General features: G+C 50.7%; 2 protein-coding genes across 2 annotated transcripts; one reads left to right on the forward strand and one right to left on the reverse strand.

Annotated features, from left to right (window-relative positions):
• Window positions 1-49: 49 nt before the first annotated feature.
• On the reverse strand, window positions 50-10,186 carry SLC27A1 (solute carrier family 27 member 1). The gene is made up of 13 exons (XM_072360740.1): window positions 10,107-10,186; window positions 9,822-9,989; window positions 6,894-7,288; window positions 6,335-6,496; window positions 5,481-5,550; window positions 5,292-5,383; window positions 5,092-5,201; window positions 3,997-4,206; window positions 3,611-3,737; window positions 3,245-3,382; window positions 2,376-2,540; window positions 1,476-1,622; window positions 50-764 (listed from the first exon to the last, which is right to left on the reverse strand). Exons 2-13 carry the CDS (start codon window positions 9,986-9,988, stop codon window positions 607-609), a joined length of 1,941 nt encoding a protein of 646 aa, XP_072216841.1. The 5' UTR covers window position 9,989; window positions 10,107-10,186; the 3' UTR covers window positions 50-606.
• Window positions 10,187-10,369: 183 nt separating this feature from the next.
• NXNL1 (nucleoredoxin like 1) lies at window positions 10,370-13,252 on the forward strand. The gene is made up of 2 exons (XM_072360751.1): window positions 10,370-11,226; window positions 12,058-13,252. Exons 1-2 carry the CDS (start codon window positions 10,793-10,795, stop codon window positions 12,353-12,355), a joined length of 732 nt encoding a protein of 243 aa, XP_072216852.1. The 5' UTR covers window positions 10,370-10,792; the 3' UTR covers window positions 12,356-13,252.
• Window positions 13,253-16,875: the final 3,623 nt, after the last annotated feature.

The following is a 16,875-nucleotide window of genomic DNA, read 5'->3' on the forward strand; positions in this document are numbered from 1 at the left end:
CTCTCGCCTGGCTCCCATTGCCCCCCATAGAATGACAACACATCACAGCTTGCTCAGCAGCACTCATTAACATTTCCTCACAGCACCGCTGCTCTCCGTCCGTCCGTCCATCCATCTCCTCGCACCTTCCGAGCTCGGAGGCCTCAACAACAACAACCCCTCAATGTCCGTCACTCCCAGCCCTACAGACTTGGCACGTGTGAGATTCCCAGGCGTCGTTAAGGTAAAACGGGACCTAACTCCATTAAAAGACTGCTCTGTTAAAAGCCTAACTCGTTAATTAACCGGCCCGCAGACAGGAGCACTAACAAACCAACCCATGTGGGGGGCGCGTCCATCAATATGGCCACGCAACCTCCCCCCACTGACAGCACAGCAGTGGGGAGCAGGTACCAAACTCCTCTCTATCAGTGTGTGGCAGCGGGTTAATGGGTCAGTGCTGGCTGGGTTAATGTGCTTTAAGTGAGGGTAACAACCCCAAGAGAGGTTTCCCTGCTGGTGTTTTCGCTGTCGGAGGGTCTCACGTCGCTTCTCAGCTTCCCACAAGCATCATCTGGTCTATTTCATCCTCTTTTTTTTTCCTTGCGAGGTTTGATCCCGGCTCCATCATAAAGCCGCTTTCCCGGAGCAAATCCTGGCGTAAAGGCATTCATCCAAAGGAACGTATTTCCCCAACTTTACATCCAAGAAATACAGCCGGTCCGAGGTCTGATGGGGGTCAAAGCCTTCCCTCTGCAAGCGGGTCTTCTGGATCTTAAAGGTACCTTCAAAGGAGGGAGAAAAGAGAACAGGTTTTGAAGGAAAACTCTTTGTATCCGAAACGCCGCGAGGGAGAAACGTCGCGCTTCGTTTTGCATAAGGATTTGCATATATTTGCATCTATTTCTGCTTGCCAACGTGCTCCTATGTGAAGCTTGTGCTGTCTTTCACTTCTCCAGAGACACGGAAGGGCTCTGTGGGTTCCCATGGAACCAAAGCTCTGTGGATCCCCATTTAATTACAAGAGCTCTCTGGATGCCCAGGACATAGAAAGCACCAAAGAAAGCATCCAAAGCATCGCCTGTTGCTGCTACAAGCAAAGTTAAGGGCACGTGGGCAGAACAAGACCGCACAACAGCCCACCAAAGGCAGCACAGAGAGGGGCTCCGAGCCCCTTCCCCTCTTTATTCAGCAGCACGCAGAGCTCCTCCGCAGCCATTTCTGAGAGCTTTCTTCCTGCCGTGCTCCGGGTTTTAAAGCCTGTAATGAGCTTGTTGCTCGCTGAAGGCTGAGCTCCAGCTTTTATTAATGGTATTTGTTGACTACGAGCGAGGATTTTCTTACGCAACCTCTGGCAAGAAGATGGATGGCAGCCAACCCAGCGGCTCCAGTTACAGCACGTTGCCTAAGGGCTGCTTTCTCAGCTTGCTGCCATATCAAAGTTCCCCCTTCGAGCTCCGAGTTGGCCGAGAGCAGCAGGCAGGAATCAGCCCTACCTGTGGTGTCAACCTGGGGTGAAAGACGGAGGAAGATGGGCCGGGCGTAGGAAGGCAGAACTTTCTGGAGCTCCTGGTAGAGAATGTTGGGGTTCACTTTCGTTTTAGGATCAGCGATTGCTGCCATTCCAGCTTTTCCTTCCACCCCTGGAATAAAAGAGGTGGAGAAGCCAAAAGGCAGCATGAGTTAAGCATGAAATATTTAAGAGATTCGAGCGTAAGATTGGGGCCAGAGAGTCTGGCAGAGAGGAACATAATGAGGCTTAACACGAGCAAGTGTAGAGCACTACACCTGGGCAGAAACAACTGCGTGCATCAGTCCAGGCTGGGGCTGAGCAGTGGAAAGGAGCTCTGAAGAGAAGGACCTGGGGGTCCTGGTGGCCAGTGGTTGACTACAAGCCAGCAGTGTGTCCTGGTGGCCAAGAAGGCCAATGGTGGCCAACAGGTTGACCAGTGTTGACCAACAGTTGACCACGAACCAGCAGTGTGCCCTGGAGGCCAAGAAAGCCAACCTGGGATGCATTGCCCAAAGTGTGGCCAGCTGGGTGAGGGAGGCGCTCCTCCCTCTGCTCTGCACTGGGAAGGCCCCATTTGGAGCACTGGACCCAATGCTGGGCTCCCCAGTTCAGAGCTGATGGGGAACTGAGCCCAGCGGAGGGTGCAGAGATGGTGGGGCCATGGAGGGTCTCCCTTATGGCCCCATCTCAGGTGATTCCCACAGCTCAAAACAAAAGCAACAGCATCAAACTCCCCTTTCAGCCTCTATTGCATCCTCTCCTTTTCAGCTGCCTGATTCCAATAGAGGTGACCCAAGTTCAACCCGTCCCATATCGTGACACGGACTCGGTATCTTTACTTATTTCCATTCTCAAGTCTGAGAGTTGTGAATCGAGACGTTACCCGGCACTTCCACCCCGTACACCGCGACGTCCGTCTGGTTGAGGATGTGACTCAACATCCCTTCCACTTCTGTAGTAGAGACGTTCTCCCCTCGCCATCGGAAGGTGTCTCCGCTGCGATCCCTGAAGTACATGTAGCCGAGCTCATCCATCACCAACACATCTCCTGCAGGAAGAACACACACCAAACCACTTTGGGTCTCAGCTCAGCTGCACGTCACCCTTCGTTGTTCCCCCCTCGGGTGCTGCACTGTCTTCTGTCACTGCAGAACCAGGTGAGTGATTGGGATATGGGAGAGAATAAAGCTGCAAAGGGCAGAGGAAAACTTCTCCCTCCTTGAAACACAAACGTTGCTCATTAAATCCAGAGCTGCTCAACAGCTGGCAGCTTCCAAACGCTGACACATCTGCTGCTCTACAAAGATCTCGGGTTTAGGCGTCATCGAACCAACCTGACATGGTGGGTGGCAACCAGCCCACAGCATGGGGTGGAACTGGATGGGCTTCAAGGTCCCTTCCAACCCAAACCATTCTGTGATTCCATGGTACTGTGGTCTTTAAGGTCCCATCCAACCCAACCCTTCCATGGTTCTATGATCTTCAAGGTCCCTTCCAACCCAAACCATTCTGTGATTCCATGGTACTGTGGTCTTTAAGATCCTTTCCAACCCAACCCTTCTATGGTTCTATGATCTTCAAGGTCCTTTCCAACCCAAACCATTCTCTGATTCCATGGTTCTATGATCTTCAAGGTCCCTTCCAACCCAACCCTTCTGTGCTTCTCTGGTTTTTAAGGTCCCTTCTAACCCAGTCCTTCCATGGTTCCATGATCTAGGCACAGAACACTTGCAGTACCAGTGAACCCAGTACCTGACAGGTAGGCCTGGTCCCCCTTCTGGAGCACATTATAAGCAATCTTCTTGTGGGTGGCACTCTCATTGACGTAGCCATCGAAGCGCCGTAGGGGATCCTGTTGATTTATCTGACCTACAAGTAATCCCGGCTCTCCTGCAGGAAAAAGGACCAAACAGCACAAGACAGCACCGAGTTACGATGTATTCCATCACATCATTGCTTGTCCCAAAGAACTTCACTAAAGGAACTGACCCATATCAAAGATCTAGAATGAAAAACCCACATATACGACACCACGAACCCCTTAAACCTACCAGAGCTCACGAAGCATTTGTTCTTAGAACGAAGATCTGCAGTAAATTACTTCAAGTCAATGCTCACCTGGGCGACACGGGACACACAGCCCCCTGGAATCACGGATCAGCTCCATCGTGTCCTCATTCACCTTCACCAAACGAATGGGATAAACGTTGGGTAAGATCCGACTGTTGAAGCCGCAAGCACCGACCTTCCAAAAGACAGAAGAAAAAAAACCCAAAAGGCTGAAGAAAATGGCTCAGGTTTTGTATGCTGGGAATTCTCTGCTCTTTTAGCCCCTCTCCATTTGAAGTTTGCCCTGGATGTAAGAGTTTTTCCACTTGCTTTGCGCTCTTATTTACCAATTTAGCTCTTTATCATCTCTAGAATGCAACGTGCGGAGAAGGCAGGGAAGCGAGCAAAGCTTTTTCCCTTCCACACACCCCTCTCCACCTTTTCTCTTCCCTCACCTTCCCATCCAAGTTGGCGATGCTGCAGTTGCACTCCGTGGCTCCGTAGAACTCCCCGATCTGCTTGATGCGGAAGCGCTTGGTGAAGTCCTCCCAGATGGTGGGCCTCAACCCGTTGCCCACCGCCAGCCTGACGCAGTGCTGCGTTTCCGACTCTCGGACTGGCTGGTTCAGAAGATACCTGCAGATTTCCCCGATATACTGAATAATCTGAAGCAGCAAACACAAAGACATCGCTCAGGATGGATTCTGGACGCTCTCCGGGAAGGTTGGGGTAACAAGCGGTCGGCTGTAAGCAAAAAGCTTGATGTCACAAAGTGAATGCTGAGTGGGGATCCAATTACCACCTATAAATATTCCTGATGGGAGAAGGGTAAGATAAACACCAGGAAGGAGAAAGAGCTGCTTAAATTAGCAGGTGATGTTGGCACCGACACAAGCAAGTATTCAGTGACGACGAGCTGCCAAGAGGACTCAAGTTCTCAAAGACCTTTCCCCCAATTAAAACAGATGTTTGTGTTCTGAGATTCAGTCTTGACGACTTCGCAGTCATCAACCCTACATCCCTCGACCCCACATCCCTACAATGGGGTTCAGTCACGCCGCAGCACATCTTATAGAGCACCGATGGAGGTTACTTTGGATGCTGTAGATTTTTTCCTGAGGCTGAAGTTACCAAAGTGCTGGATTTAGAAGCTGTTGTGTTGTATTCCATTCCAACACGTCCTGAAAACACTGAGTTCCTACCACTGCCTTCCACCAGGTACAGAAAGTCTCCCTTTATCAGAGCCTTATTATTTTCTATAATACACCAAGAGGGGGAGGAAGGGAGGGGGAATATGGAAGATTCTGTAAAGGGAATAAGCCAGATTTCTTGGAGATACACATTTGGATATATGAGGATTTTAAACTACAACTCATGGGGGCAGCGCTTGGGATCTTCAATATCCCCCCTATTGAGGTCACACTTCTAATTCCACTCGTTACATCAACCACTATCAAACCTGATATCAAATACTGATTGCTTCCATGGCTCTGGGACAAGGGGACCATGTGGAGATGGGCAGCGAAGCAGCAAGTCAGCAGAGCCCTCACCGTGCATCTGTACTTGGCGCAGTCATCCCAGAAGCGACTGGCGGAGAACTTCTTCCTGATGACCACAGTGAGGCCGTGGATGAGGCACTGTCCGACTCCCATGATGTTACCTGGAAAACAAAGGGCCCGAGGTTGGCTTGGGGTGGTTCATGGGGACACGTGGAGGATCCCAATGTGGGATTGGGGCAGGGGATGCTCGCCTGCGGAGTGGTAGAGAGGAAGGCAGTTGTAGAGGATGTCCTCGGGGTGCATCCTGTAGGCGTAGTACCCGAAGGCAGCGATGCGGTAATACCTGCCAGAACACAGGATGAGGACGTGGGGCAAACAAAGCTTCATCTTTCACGACGTGAAAAGCATCCAAAGGAGAAATTGCCTCCTTGGGTCCTCACCTGCTGTGCACCACAATGGCAGCTTTGGGCATTCCCGTCGTACCCGAAGTGTAGATGTAAAAGAGCCGATCTGGAAGAGAAGAAAACAGACATCAGGCCGACTGACCTCAGCTCCCTGAGAAAACCCCTCATAAAAAAGTGTTTTATAGGCTTTGTTCCTATTGGAGCACTTGAGGAAGGGCTTTGACCTCAGCTCAAAGGCTGACACGGGTGTTGAAGCGTACCCTAGGAGAAGGTCTGGATGCTGCCCATAGAGGTCAATCAATAAATGCACACAAAGAGTCTGCAGAGCTCTGAGGATGAGACCCACACACCTCTATGCAAATGGTCCTGGAATTTGATGAGCCCTCCAGCTCACAGCCTAATTCCAAAGCAAACTATAGGAAAAGCTGAGTGTAGGGCAGGATACCTACAGCCTCGCAATGAAAACTCAATAGCAGCAATTCTCCCCCCATGGGAAACAAAATGAGAATCTCACTCCTGACTGATCTCAGATATGCATGGAAACCTCAGCTATGGAGAATATTAACACAGAATGCCTTCAAACCCGGATCTTATATTTTGTTTCCTTGCAAATCTCAGCTACTGAGAAACTTAATCCAGAATACCACAGCCTTACATTTTGTTCTTTTTCCCCATATATATTTTTTTCCTATCTGTCACCCCCAGAAAGGGTTGATTTAATCCCTCTTTTGCTGTCTCCTTGCCCAGCTCCGAGTGGTGTGGTTTAGTGGGCATGGTGGTGATGGGTTGATGGTTGGACTCTTTGAGTCCTCTTCCAACTCTGATGACTCTATGGTTCTATGATTCTTATGGGCATCCCACTAAGAAATAAAGACTGCTGATATCACAACCATCCAAGCCTTTGGCTGGGATCTGAGTTGGTGGCGACTTCGATGCAGTGCTCAGAAGAGGATCCAGGTGCCTGGTCTCTGCAGGAACAACTTCTGGGTTGTAGTCACCAGAGCAGAACTTGGCCATGTTCTTCCCCAGCATCCCATTCACTTCAGTTATTGCTGCAGCACAAAGCAAGAAACGCTTTGCAAGTAATGCAACATGGGAGGAAGTGGCAAAAGTAATCTGTATAATGCCCTGTTGTGCCCCAAAACGTTGCCACAATGAGAGGACCTGAAGAACCACATCCAGATACCAACCCATTCTATTATTCCATGGTTCTCTGCTCTTCAAGGACCCTTCCAACCCATTCAATGTCTCTATGATCTCCAAGGACCCTTCCAACCCAATCATTCTATGTCTCTATGATCTCCAAGGTCCCCTCCAGCCCATTCCATGGCCCTATGATCTTTAAGGACCCTTCCAACCCAACCACTCCACAACTCTATGATACAAAGATCCCTTCCAACCCAACCCACCCCATGATCCTACGACACCCCATGCACCCAGGTGACCCACCTGAGGACAGCTCTCCTCCAAAGATCACCCCTTTGGCTCCCGACGTCGTCACGCAGTAAACCAGAGAATCTAAACGCAGATTGAAATTAATGAGGGCCGCTTCGATGCCGACTTTCGCCATCCCCAACCAGAGGCCAACAAACTCGGGGCGGCTCTCCATGAAGATGGCAATGACGTCCCCAAGGCGGAAGCCCTGCTGGTAGAAGAAGTTGGCCACGGCGTTGGAATACTCATCCAGCCACCGGAAGGTCCACTTCTCACCCGTGGCTTCATAAATCAGGGCCACTTTATCGGGGTGCCGGCGGACGACATCCTGGAACATCTTGGGCACGGTGTTTTTGTTCTTTTGGTGCCATCGTAACTTGTACTTGACTCTTAACAGCACCGAGAGGCCACTGAAGCAAAGAAAGAGAAGGAATAAGAAAAAAAAAGCCAGAAGGATTTACATCATTTACATCATACATTCTCCAGAAGGAATGGCAACGTTCTCCAGTAGGAAACACAACGTTGATACCAACATCAATGATTCTCTCTCTTGGGTCACTTGGAAGACACCAAGTTTCATGGATGGCTCTTGTTGGTCTAATTTACAATCTTTGGTTTATACTGAAATTAATTCCATTTACTTTTAAAAATATATCTATATATATTGGTGTAATATTTAAATATTGAGTCAAATACGGCAACGATTTCTATATGGGCAAACAGATGCGGTCTGTGGGCCCCATATGGGAGTCCCATTGGAATCCAACACCTTGGGCACCTCAACCACACTGACACTGAACTTCAGAGCACTGCTGCTCTACAGAAAATGACAACTTTTAGCATCATGGTAAAAAAAACACAAACCAATCACAAAAACACCAACAATTCTGGCACTTTCCATGCCTCAAACCGGGGGAAATCCATCCATCAACCTGAATGTTGGTATCAACTCAAACAAGCGATGCTAAGACACGGGTTTTTCTTTTAAGGATATGAGTGAGGGGAAAAAGAAGCTTTGCAATGAGTGTTTTCACCTTATATAGACAGCACCTCTCCTGCCAGCGTGCTTTTCAGCGTTTTTGTGCTACTTATACAGTTTCACTCCTTAGGATCTGCAGTTATTTAAGTGACAAAGCCAACATCACCACTCACAAAGCAACGGGAGGAAGGAAACAAAGCCAGTGGTTCCCCTTTTGGCCCTGAGATGGTCAGAGGGGAGGAAGAAAGCACAGATTTCAACGATGCCGTGACGAACGATGGATAATATATCAGAATCTATCCCAAGATACTGCGCCACGGATCCCATTTCCTTCTGGAGATGGGACAGCTGGAGGCAACGCGGCGCTGTTCCCTTCCGCCAACATCAAAGAGGGAATTATTGAAGCCATGAGACTTTGGAAGAATCCCCAGAAACTCCAAACGTTGTTGAATATCAGCCCTTAAAGAAACCCCCGCAGCTCTCACGGCTGAGTGTCAATGAGCACAGAGGGGAGGGGGAAGGGATCCCACAAACGGAGCTGTTGGCCACGGTTGGGTTGCGCGGTGACCTTCCGCGGAGCGGTGCCAGGCTCAGAACAGAGAACCCTTTTGTCTCACCAGCCACCCTTTCCAGATACTTGAAGGGTTTTATTCCGCCCGGTTTATTTTCTGCCATTCTTCTTCCCAGCTCGCTGGGCAATCGGGAGGAAGCAGCTCTTCAAAGCTCAGTGACAGCCATGGCAAAGCCAGGCTGCACTGGCCAGGGCAACAGCCCTAAATCCTTATGAATTCAAAGCAAATCCCACCCCAAAAATGGGCTAAAAACTGTGGAATTCAGTGATACGGCTATAGGGAGTATCAGTGCTCCTTGCTCGTGCTGCTCCCATCCCTGAATTTCACTCCTTAAAGGCATAGAGGAGGAAAGGAAACATCATCACATCACTGGGGCTGAGAGGCTGAACTGGGCTGGCACCAATGCTGGCACTGGGGTGGAACTGGAAGCGTGGGGATGGCAGCAGGGTGGGTGTGGGATCTGCAGTGTGTAGGGTACCACGTCCTGGGGACCAAGCACTGGGAATCAGGCAGCACTGGGTGTAGGGTACAGGGCTCTGGGTGCCTCACACTGGGCATTGGGCACCAGGTTCTGGGCACTGGGAACAAGGTACTGGGAACAGGGTACTGGGAACAGGGTACCAGGCAATGGGAAGAGGATACTGGGTACCAGGTTCTGGATATTGAGCACCAGATTCTGGGCACAGAGTATTGGGCACTGGGTGTAGGGTACTGGGCACTGGGTGCCAGTCATTGGGTACTGGGTAGCAGGTTCTGGGCACTGGGAACAGGACATTGGGTGCCAGACAATGGGCATCAGGTTCTGTATATTTGGCACCAGGTTCTGGACACTGGGCACGTGGCACTGGGCATAGGGTACCGGGCACCAGGCACCAGGTTCTTGATACTGGGCACCAGTTACTGGATACTGGGAACGAGGTTCTAGGCACTGGGCACTGGGTAACAGGCACTGGGTTTAGGGTACAGGGCACTGGGTGGGAGACATTGGGTACTGGACACTGGGAAGAGGACACTGGGCACCTGGTTCTGAGCACTGGGCATCAGGTTCTGGGCACTGGGCACAAGGTAACAAGTACTGGGTGTAGGGTACAGGGCACTGGGTGTTAGGCATTGGATTCTGGGCACCTGGTTCTGGGCACAGGGCACTGGGTACTGGGAATAGGACACTGGGCATCAGGTTCTGGATACTGGGCACTGGATTCTGGATACTGAGCATAGGGTACTGGGAAGAGGACACCGGGCACCAGGTTCTGCATACTGGGCATTGGATTCTGGATACTGGGCATTGGGTTCAGGATACTGGGCACCATGTTCTGGGCACAGTGTACCGAGCACCATACACTCTATGCGGTCATAGAACCCCGAGCCCCTCACGGCCCCACAAGGACTTACAAGAGATCCCTCAGCGCCGTTTTGCAGATCACCCTCAGCAGCCTCCATCCTCCGCTTCCCAGACCGATTCCCAACGCTGCCGCCAGGCTCCAAACCCACGGAACCCCAAAGAACCTCATCAACCCCAACGATCCCAACGACGCGGTGCACACCCCCACCGGCTGCATGCTGTGGAGGGAAGGAGAGGTCACAACCGGGCCCCCAATCCACAACCCCGGCCCCATTTATGACCCCCCCATCCCCCCCTTTCCCATCTCCCCCCCACCCCGGGCTCCCCACTCGTACCTCGGCACCGCTCCGCTCCGCCGCCCGCAGCGGATCCGACCGCGGAGCTCCGAGCTGCGCTGCGGTGAAAGCGTGGGCTGTCCCCCTGGTGGGCGGGACAATCCGGAAATACGCGATCTGATTGGTGGAGAGCTCTGAAAGAGGCATCTGATTGGGCGAGGAGAGGGGAGGAGCTGTCCATGGTCGGGGGCGGAGCTGTCCATGGTTGGGGGAGGAGCTGTCCATGGTCGGGGGCGGAGCTGTCCATGGTCGGGGGCGGAGCTGTCCGTGGTCGGGGGCGGAGAGAACCGGAGCGGAGCGGGGGTTGCCCTTCGCTGTCCCCGTTGCCAAGGATTGAATTGGGTAAAAAACAGCTGGAAAAGGCGTTCGAGACGTAAAGCTGATAGAAAACGGAGTTATCTTTTATGTTCCTCCCATTCATGCGGAGAGAAATGGAGGCTCCATCCCACTGTCCTCCAGGCGAGAAAACCGGGACAGCCGCACCGGGAAAAGACTTCGGTGTTGACCTTAATTCTAATAGAAAACGAGCTGCTGTTTGTTCCTCCGTTTGTTTTCTTGCTTGTTAACCCCATTAAAACGCAGTGCTGGGCGCTGTCCCGTTGCTGTGCCTTATCTCTCATCCCCCTGGACTCAACTCAGCCCCGTCCCCGCATGCATTGACCCCTCGCTTTAATCCGATTGCCACTATGAATAGCAGCCGAGAGAGGGCAGGGAAGGGGGAGGGGACCTGGGGGAGGAGGTTGTGCGTCTCATCCCGTCCCATTTGGGCACACACTGCTCTGCACATCCCCCTTATGGCTTCTCTGTTCGCTGGGAAAGTGCTGCTCGTCAACAACAGGGACCGGGATGAGGTGGAGACGGAACGGGAGCTGTGTTTGGCGCTGGAGAACAGAGTGGTTCTGCTGTATTTCGGGGCTGCGGAATGCCCGCGGTGCAGGAGCTTCGTGCCCAGGTTGAAGGATTTCTTTGTGAGGTTGACGGATGAGTTCTACGTGGAAAGGGCATCGCAGCTGTGTTTGGTGTACGTGTCCCGAGATGCCACCGCCCAGCAGGAGGAGGCCTTCCTGAAGTCCATGCCCAAGAGGTGGCTGTCGTTACCCTTTGGGGATGAGTTCAAGAGGTGGGTGGTGGGGTTGTAGGGGGGGCAGGGGTGTAAGGGGTCGTAGAACTGCAGTATGATGGAGTGGTTGGGAGGGAAGGGACTGTAAGGATCATAGGATTGTGTGTTGGGTGGGAAGGGATCTTAAAGATTAAGGAATCATAGAATGACTTTGGTTGGAAGGGACCCTAAAGAGCACAGAATCATAGGATCACAAAGTGGGTTCAGTTGGAAGGGACCTTGGAGGATCATAGAACCATTCAATGTCTTGGGTTTGGCTTGGAAGGGTCCTTAAAGATCCTTAAGGATTATGGAGTCTTAGAAAGATGGGATGGTTGGGCTGAATGGGACCTTAAAGATCATAGAATGACAGAGTGGGTTGTGTTGCAAGGATCCTTAACGGTCATAGAATCACTTGGGCTGAAAATGACCTTGAAAATCACAGAACCATAGAATGGTTTGCATTGGAAGGGACCTTAAAGATCATCAAATAATAGAATCGTGGGACTATAGATTCATAGAATCCAAGATCTGTAGAATCACAGATATATCGAATGTTGGGTTGGAGGAATCCTAAAACCATAGAATGGTTTGGGTTGGGAGGGACCTTATGACCCATCCAGAGACCCAATCCTGTTGCCATAGGCTGATTACCACCTACTTGATTAGGAGATGTGGTTCTATTTACCATAACCTCATTAATGGCCAAGCGAGATGCAGGTGATGCTGAGAATTACTTCCAGCCCTTCTTGGAGCTCGCTGCAGACTTTGCATTGTAATGAATATTAATGCACTCTGGGTGCTGTGGGATCACCTCAGCACGTCTTGAATTGAGATTTCTTCCCATTGCAGGGAACTGGAGCTGCGCTTTGAGGTGTCTGAGGTGCCCAGGGTGGTGGTACTGAAACCCAACGGGGACGTCATCGTTGGGAACGCTGTGGATGAGATCACCAGGATGGGTCCTGCCTGCTTCCAGAACTGGCAGGAGGCAGCAGAGTTGGTGGACAGGAATTTCCGACTGGCAGAGGATTTCGATGACTGTGCCAGGAGGAGCATCACCGACCCCCTCCGGCGCCTCAAGTACAAACTGGGCAAGGGGGAGGAATCCAGGAGTGAAGAGCAGAAAGAGGAGGGTGATGAGTCCTCATAAGAGATGTCTGGGACGTCCCTTCTGCTGCTGTCCCATTGTGATCAATTGGGGACGTCCCTTGGGTTGTCCCTCTGTGATTGACTGCAAAGAGCAGAAAGAAGACGATGATGAGTCCTCATAGGAGCTGGTTGGGACATCCCTTGGGTTGTTGTCCCACTGTGATCAATTGGGGTCATCCTTTGGGTTGTTATCCCTATGTGATCAACTGGGGACGTCCCTTGAGTTGTCCCTCTGTGATTGACTGTGAATATACCTTGGGATGCTGTGCCAGTGTGATCAACTTGGGGACATCCTTTGGGTTTGAATCCCAACGCGATTGATTGGGGATGTCCCTTTGGTTGCTGTCCCAGTGTGGTTGATTGGGCAAGAAGGAAGAATCTGAGAATGAAGAGCAGAAAGAAGACGATGATGAGTCCTCATAGGAGCTGGTTGGGACATCCCTTGGGTTGTTGTCCCACTGTGATCAATTGGGGTCATCCCTTGGGTTGTTATCCTGATGTGATCAACTGGGGTTGTCCCTCTATGACTGACTGGACAAACAAACTCGTTCTGCCCCCTTGCGTGGCTCCTGTTGCCCTCTGTTGCTCATTTATGGGTCCCCCAATTCCACCACAAGGGGAAGAGCCAAGGGTTTAGAAGCTCATGGATGCGAAGGATCTGGGCAATGCAGGCAGGCAGATGGAGAGGCTGTGCGAGGTCGGCTGGTTCGACTTGTTTTCTCACTTAATCCTCTTTGCCCAGCAAGTTGGACAGGTAGGCGAGGAATAATCCCATAAAACAAATGCTTGTGAGGGACTCTGCGTTACAAACGTCCTTCTCTGGGTGCTCCCTGTCTTCTGTATGGCATCGGGTGAATAAAACCTAAGTCCTTTCGGGTGATGTATCTGCAGAGGAGTCAAACTGTGCTGTCTGCTGTGCTCCTTGTGGTCACAAATGGGGTAATGCTGCATTTCCTCGGGGCAATGTGAGACAGCTGGGGGAAGAAATAAGGATTTTAATGCCAAATAATGAACGTGCAGAAACGGGAGGGAGGTGAAAGGCAATGTTTCCACCTCAAAGTGAATATCGAGGCTATAAATTGGCACTCAGGTGCTGCTCGTGCCCATGTCAATAGAAAGACACCCAACACTGGAATTTATTGAGAGAAAAATAACATAAAAGGTGGACTTTTACCAGCCCTACCCATCGGGTTTTTGACCCATTGGGTTTTTAGCTCATTGCGTTTTTAACCCATTGGGTTTTGAACTGATCGACTTTTTAAGCCACTGAGTTTTTAACCCACATTATGGATGTGATAAGAGGTGACTCTGAACAATCCAAAGTAATGCTATGTAGAATAGGTTGAATCATCATGGAGTCATAGGATGGGATGGGTTGGAAGAGGCCTTAAAGATCGTGGAACTGATGGAGGTTGGGTCCTCAAAGATAATAGAACCATGGAATGGGTTGGGTCCTCAAAGATAATAGAACCATGGAGTGGGTTGTGTTGGGTCCTCAGAGGTTGTAGAACCATGGAATGGGCTGGGTTGGATCTTCCAAGGACATCAAACCATGGAATGGGTTGAGTTGGGTCCTCAAAGATAATAGAACCACGGGATGGGCTGGGTTGGGTCCTCAAAGGTTGTAGAACCATGGAATCATAGGATGGATTGGGTTGGTGGAATCCTTAAAGATCATGGGCCAGCTTGGGAAGTCCTGCACGAAGCTCGGCTTCAGAAGAGGTGGGAAAGAGCAGCGCTGTTTTTCTGCAGGGGAACTCAACGAGATAGGAGCCCTGAAACTTGAAGGGAGGGGAAAACTCACTGCTCACCTCCACAGCTTCAGATCAGGATGGAGACGTACTCGTTTGTTCCAAACATTAAACGTATTGGTGTCATTCTTGCTTTGCTTTTTGCCACATCACACAGTATCCCTCTTCCCCCCCTCTAGAATACACTGCACACAAATGATCTTCAGACAGCAACAGAAAGGGCTTCCCGGCCTGCAGACAGGGAAGGGTTAAAAAGCAAGTGCGGGTGGGAGGATCCAAAGAGGCTCATTTCACAACTCCCAAAAGGAATGTGGAAAATCCACATCGCCTGACACCTGCCCCAGGTTCCAGCCCCAGGTTCCAGCCCCACGTTGACGGCGTGCGTAGATCCGCTCACCATCCGACCCCGGAGCCTGCAAAGGAACCAGGACACCAACAGTGACCCCGTTTCTGTCTTCATCAGCAGCCACAGAGACGCAGCAGTGAAGGCTGGGAGATTTTAAGGCTTTTTTTGCAGGAGTTGGACACGATGATCCCCATGGATCCCTTCCAAATCTGGACATTCGATGACGCCACAGTTCTATGATATCACGGTTCTATGATTCCTGCTCTTTTAGGCAATGAAAGAGATGGAAAATCTTCTCGAAGGGGTGAAAAACCCTCTTTAAGAGATGGGAATTGTTCTCTACACATCAACGGAGCCAACGTTTCTTCTTGCAAATATTATACTACATGAGAGAGACTGACTCAGAAATGCACTGCGATTGCATACGGATGTTCAGGGCTTTTGATATCAAGGCAAAGTTTCCCAAACTTGAGTTTCTATTTGCTGAAGAGTGGGAATTGGGTCTTTAAAACCTGCTTCAGTCACTTCTCTGAAGACATTGGATACGGCTCCGCTGGATTAGGAAACCCATAGGATGAGTCGGGTTGGAAGAGACGATCATCCCCTTCCAACCACAATGGAATGAATGTAAAGCAATGCTGACCATGAATGGGTTGGGATCCCGGGATGATGCAGATGGATTCCCAGGGAGATTCCTTCCCCCTGAGCTTCATTCCCATTTGGGAACCCCAGCTGCTTCTTGGGCTCCATCCCATTGCCCCGCACCTGAGCACCGCGCTGAGGATATTCTCCACATCACCCAGCACCTAAAGAGCATCAGTGGGAAATTTCAGCGCCTCCGAGAGCTCTTCCAAAAAGGTAGATAATGATAATAATCACTTATTATTACTAATATAACAAAAACAGATTATTATTATTATGAACATAAATAAGAAACTCCCTTATCGGCTTGCGAAACAAGTAGATTACTATTGACACGAGCAAAAGTGGTCCTGTGTCATCCTTCATTTGCTTAAAGCAACGAGCTCAGATGCCCTGAAGGCCACCTCCCGTTCTGCTTCTCTCTTTGTGGATGTTTAATTACTCCAATGGCTTCTCCTGCAACGAAGAGCGCTAATTGGCGGGACGTCGCAGCGCTCGGGCCCTCTGAGAGCACAGATTTCCTCTGAACATAATGCAAAAACAAAGACCTGAAGTGCTCTTGAGAGAGCTGGGCTGACTTGCAGGCTGAGCAGGCTCCGTGCTGCCCTGTAATCCACGAGCACAAACGGGTTGGATGGCTGCTGCTCCTCCAATTAACCACAGCCATTCTCTTTGCTTTGGGTTTTGCCCATAGCAGCCCCAAAATGATGCTGAATGTGAATGGGAATTGGATGTGCCCAGGCTGGCTTGGATTTGTTGGCTCAGACTGGGGGTGTTTACCCAAAAGATGTTCATGAAGTGGGTCCATATAAACCCAGTGTGGTGTTGGGTTGGGATCATCCCAGATAGGGGAGAAGAGCTCATGGAGAGCATCTCTGAGGAGAAGGACCTGGGAGAGACAACATTGGACGGGGTCTGGGCAGCCTGGACTGGTGGGGGAACACCCACCCCATGGCAGAGGTGGGGCTGAGGGGGCTTTGGGCTCCCCAACCCTACTGTGCTGTGATTCAATGGCTCTTTGATCTTAAGGTTCTTCCAACCCAAACCCAACCCGACCCAACCACTCTGTGCTTCTATGATCTCTCCAAACCCTTCCAACCCAAACCCAACTTAACCATTCTCTGGTTCTGTGACCTTCAAGGACCCTTCCAACCCTGTCCATTCCATGGGTCTACAATATATATATATATATAATCACATTTTTTCCTCCTTTTTAACTTTAGATGAAGCTATCTCAGGCCCCGTTGAAGCCAAACTGTCAGACCTCCTGCATTCCATCTCCTCCTTCCTGAACACCTACCCTGCAGTGACCGGGGATGCCATCCAGTTGGCCATAGCCACCCTCATCACCAACATCAATGGTAAATGTTGCACAACGTTCCCTTTGGGGAATGTAACTGCTGTAGTTTTCTGCTTGGTGGTATAGAGGGCCACGCTCAGGTCCTTCCTGTTGGGGAGATGGGGGTTTTAGAGCAGGAGAAAGGCTGGGGGAGGATTAAGCTGACCCATAGGGCTGTTGGCTTGGGGGTCACCAGGCGTTGTGTGTTAATTAATGAACACCATTAACAGCCTGTTGGAGCTCAGAGCAATACTCTGCCCCACTCTGAGCTCCTTTCAGTCTGAATCCTTCGCACTCTTTCTGTTCTTGTGTTGCACTTTGCTTTCTTAGGAGTTCAGATCTCCTTAAACCTGGTGGAAAACCCGCCCCTGAAAGCTCAATAAATGGTTTCTGCCCATTGATCTTGGGCTCAGCTGAGCTCCAAGAGGGAATTCTGCATGTCA

This window comes from Excalfactoria chinensis, unplaced genomic scaffold (genome assembly GCF_039878825.1).
Source record: "Excalfactoria chinensis isolate bCotChi1 unplaced genomic scaffold, bCotChi1.hap2 Scaffold_326, whole genome shotgun sequence".
NCBI classification, from domain to species: domain Eukaryota; kingdom Metazoa; phylum Chordata; class Aves; order Galliformes; family Phasianidae; genus Excalfactoria; species Excalfactoria chinensis.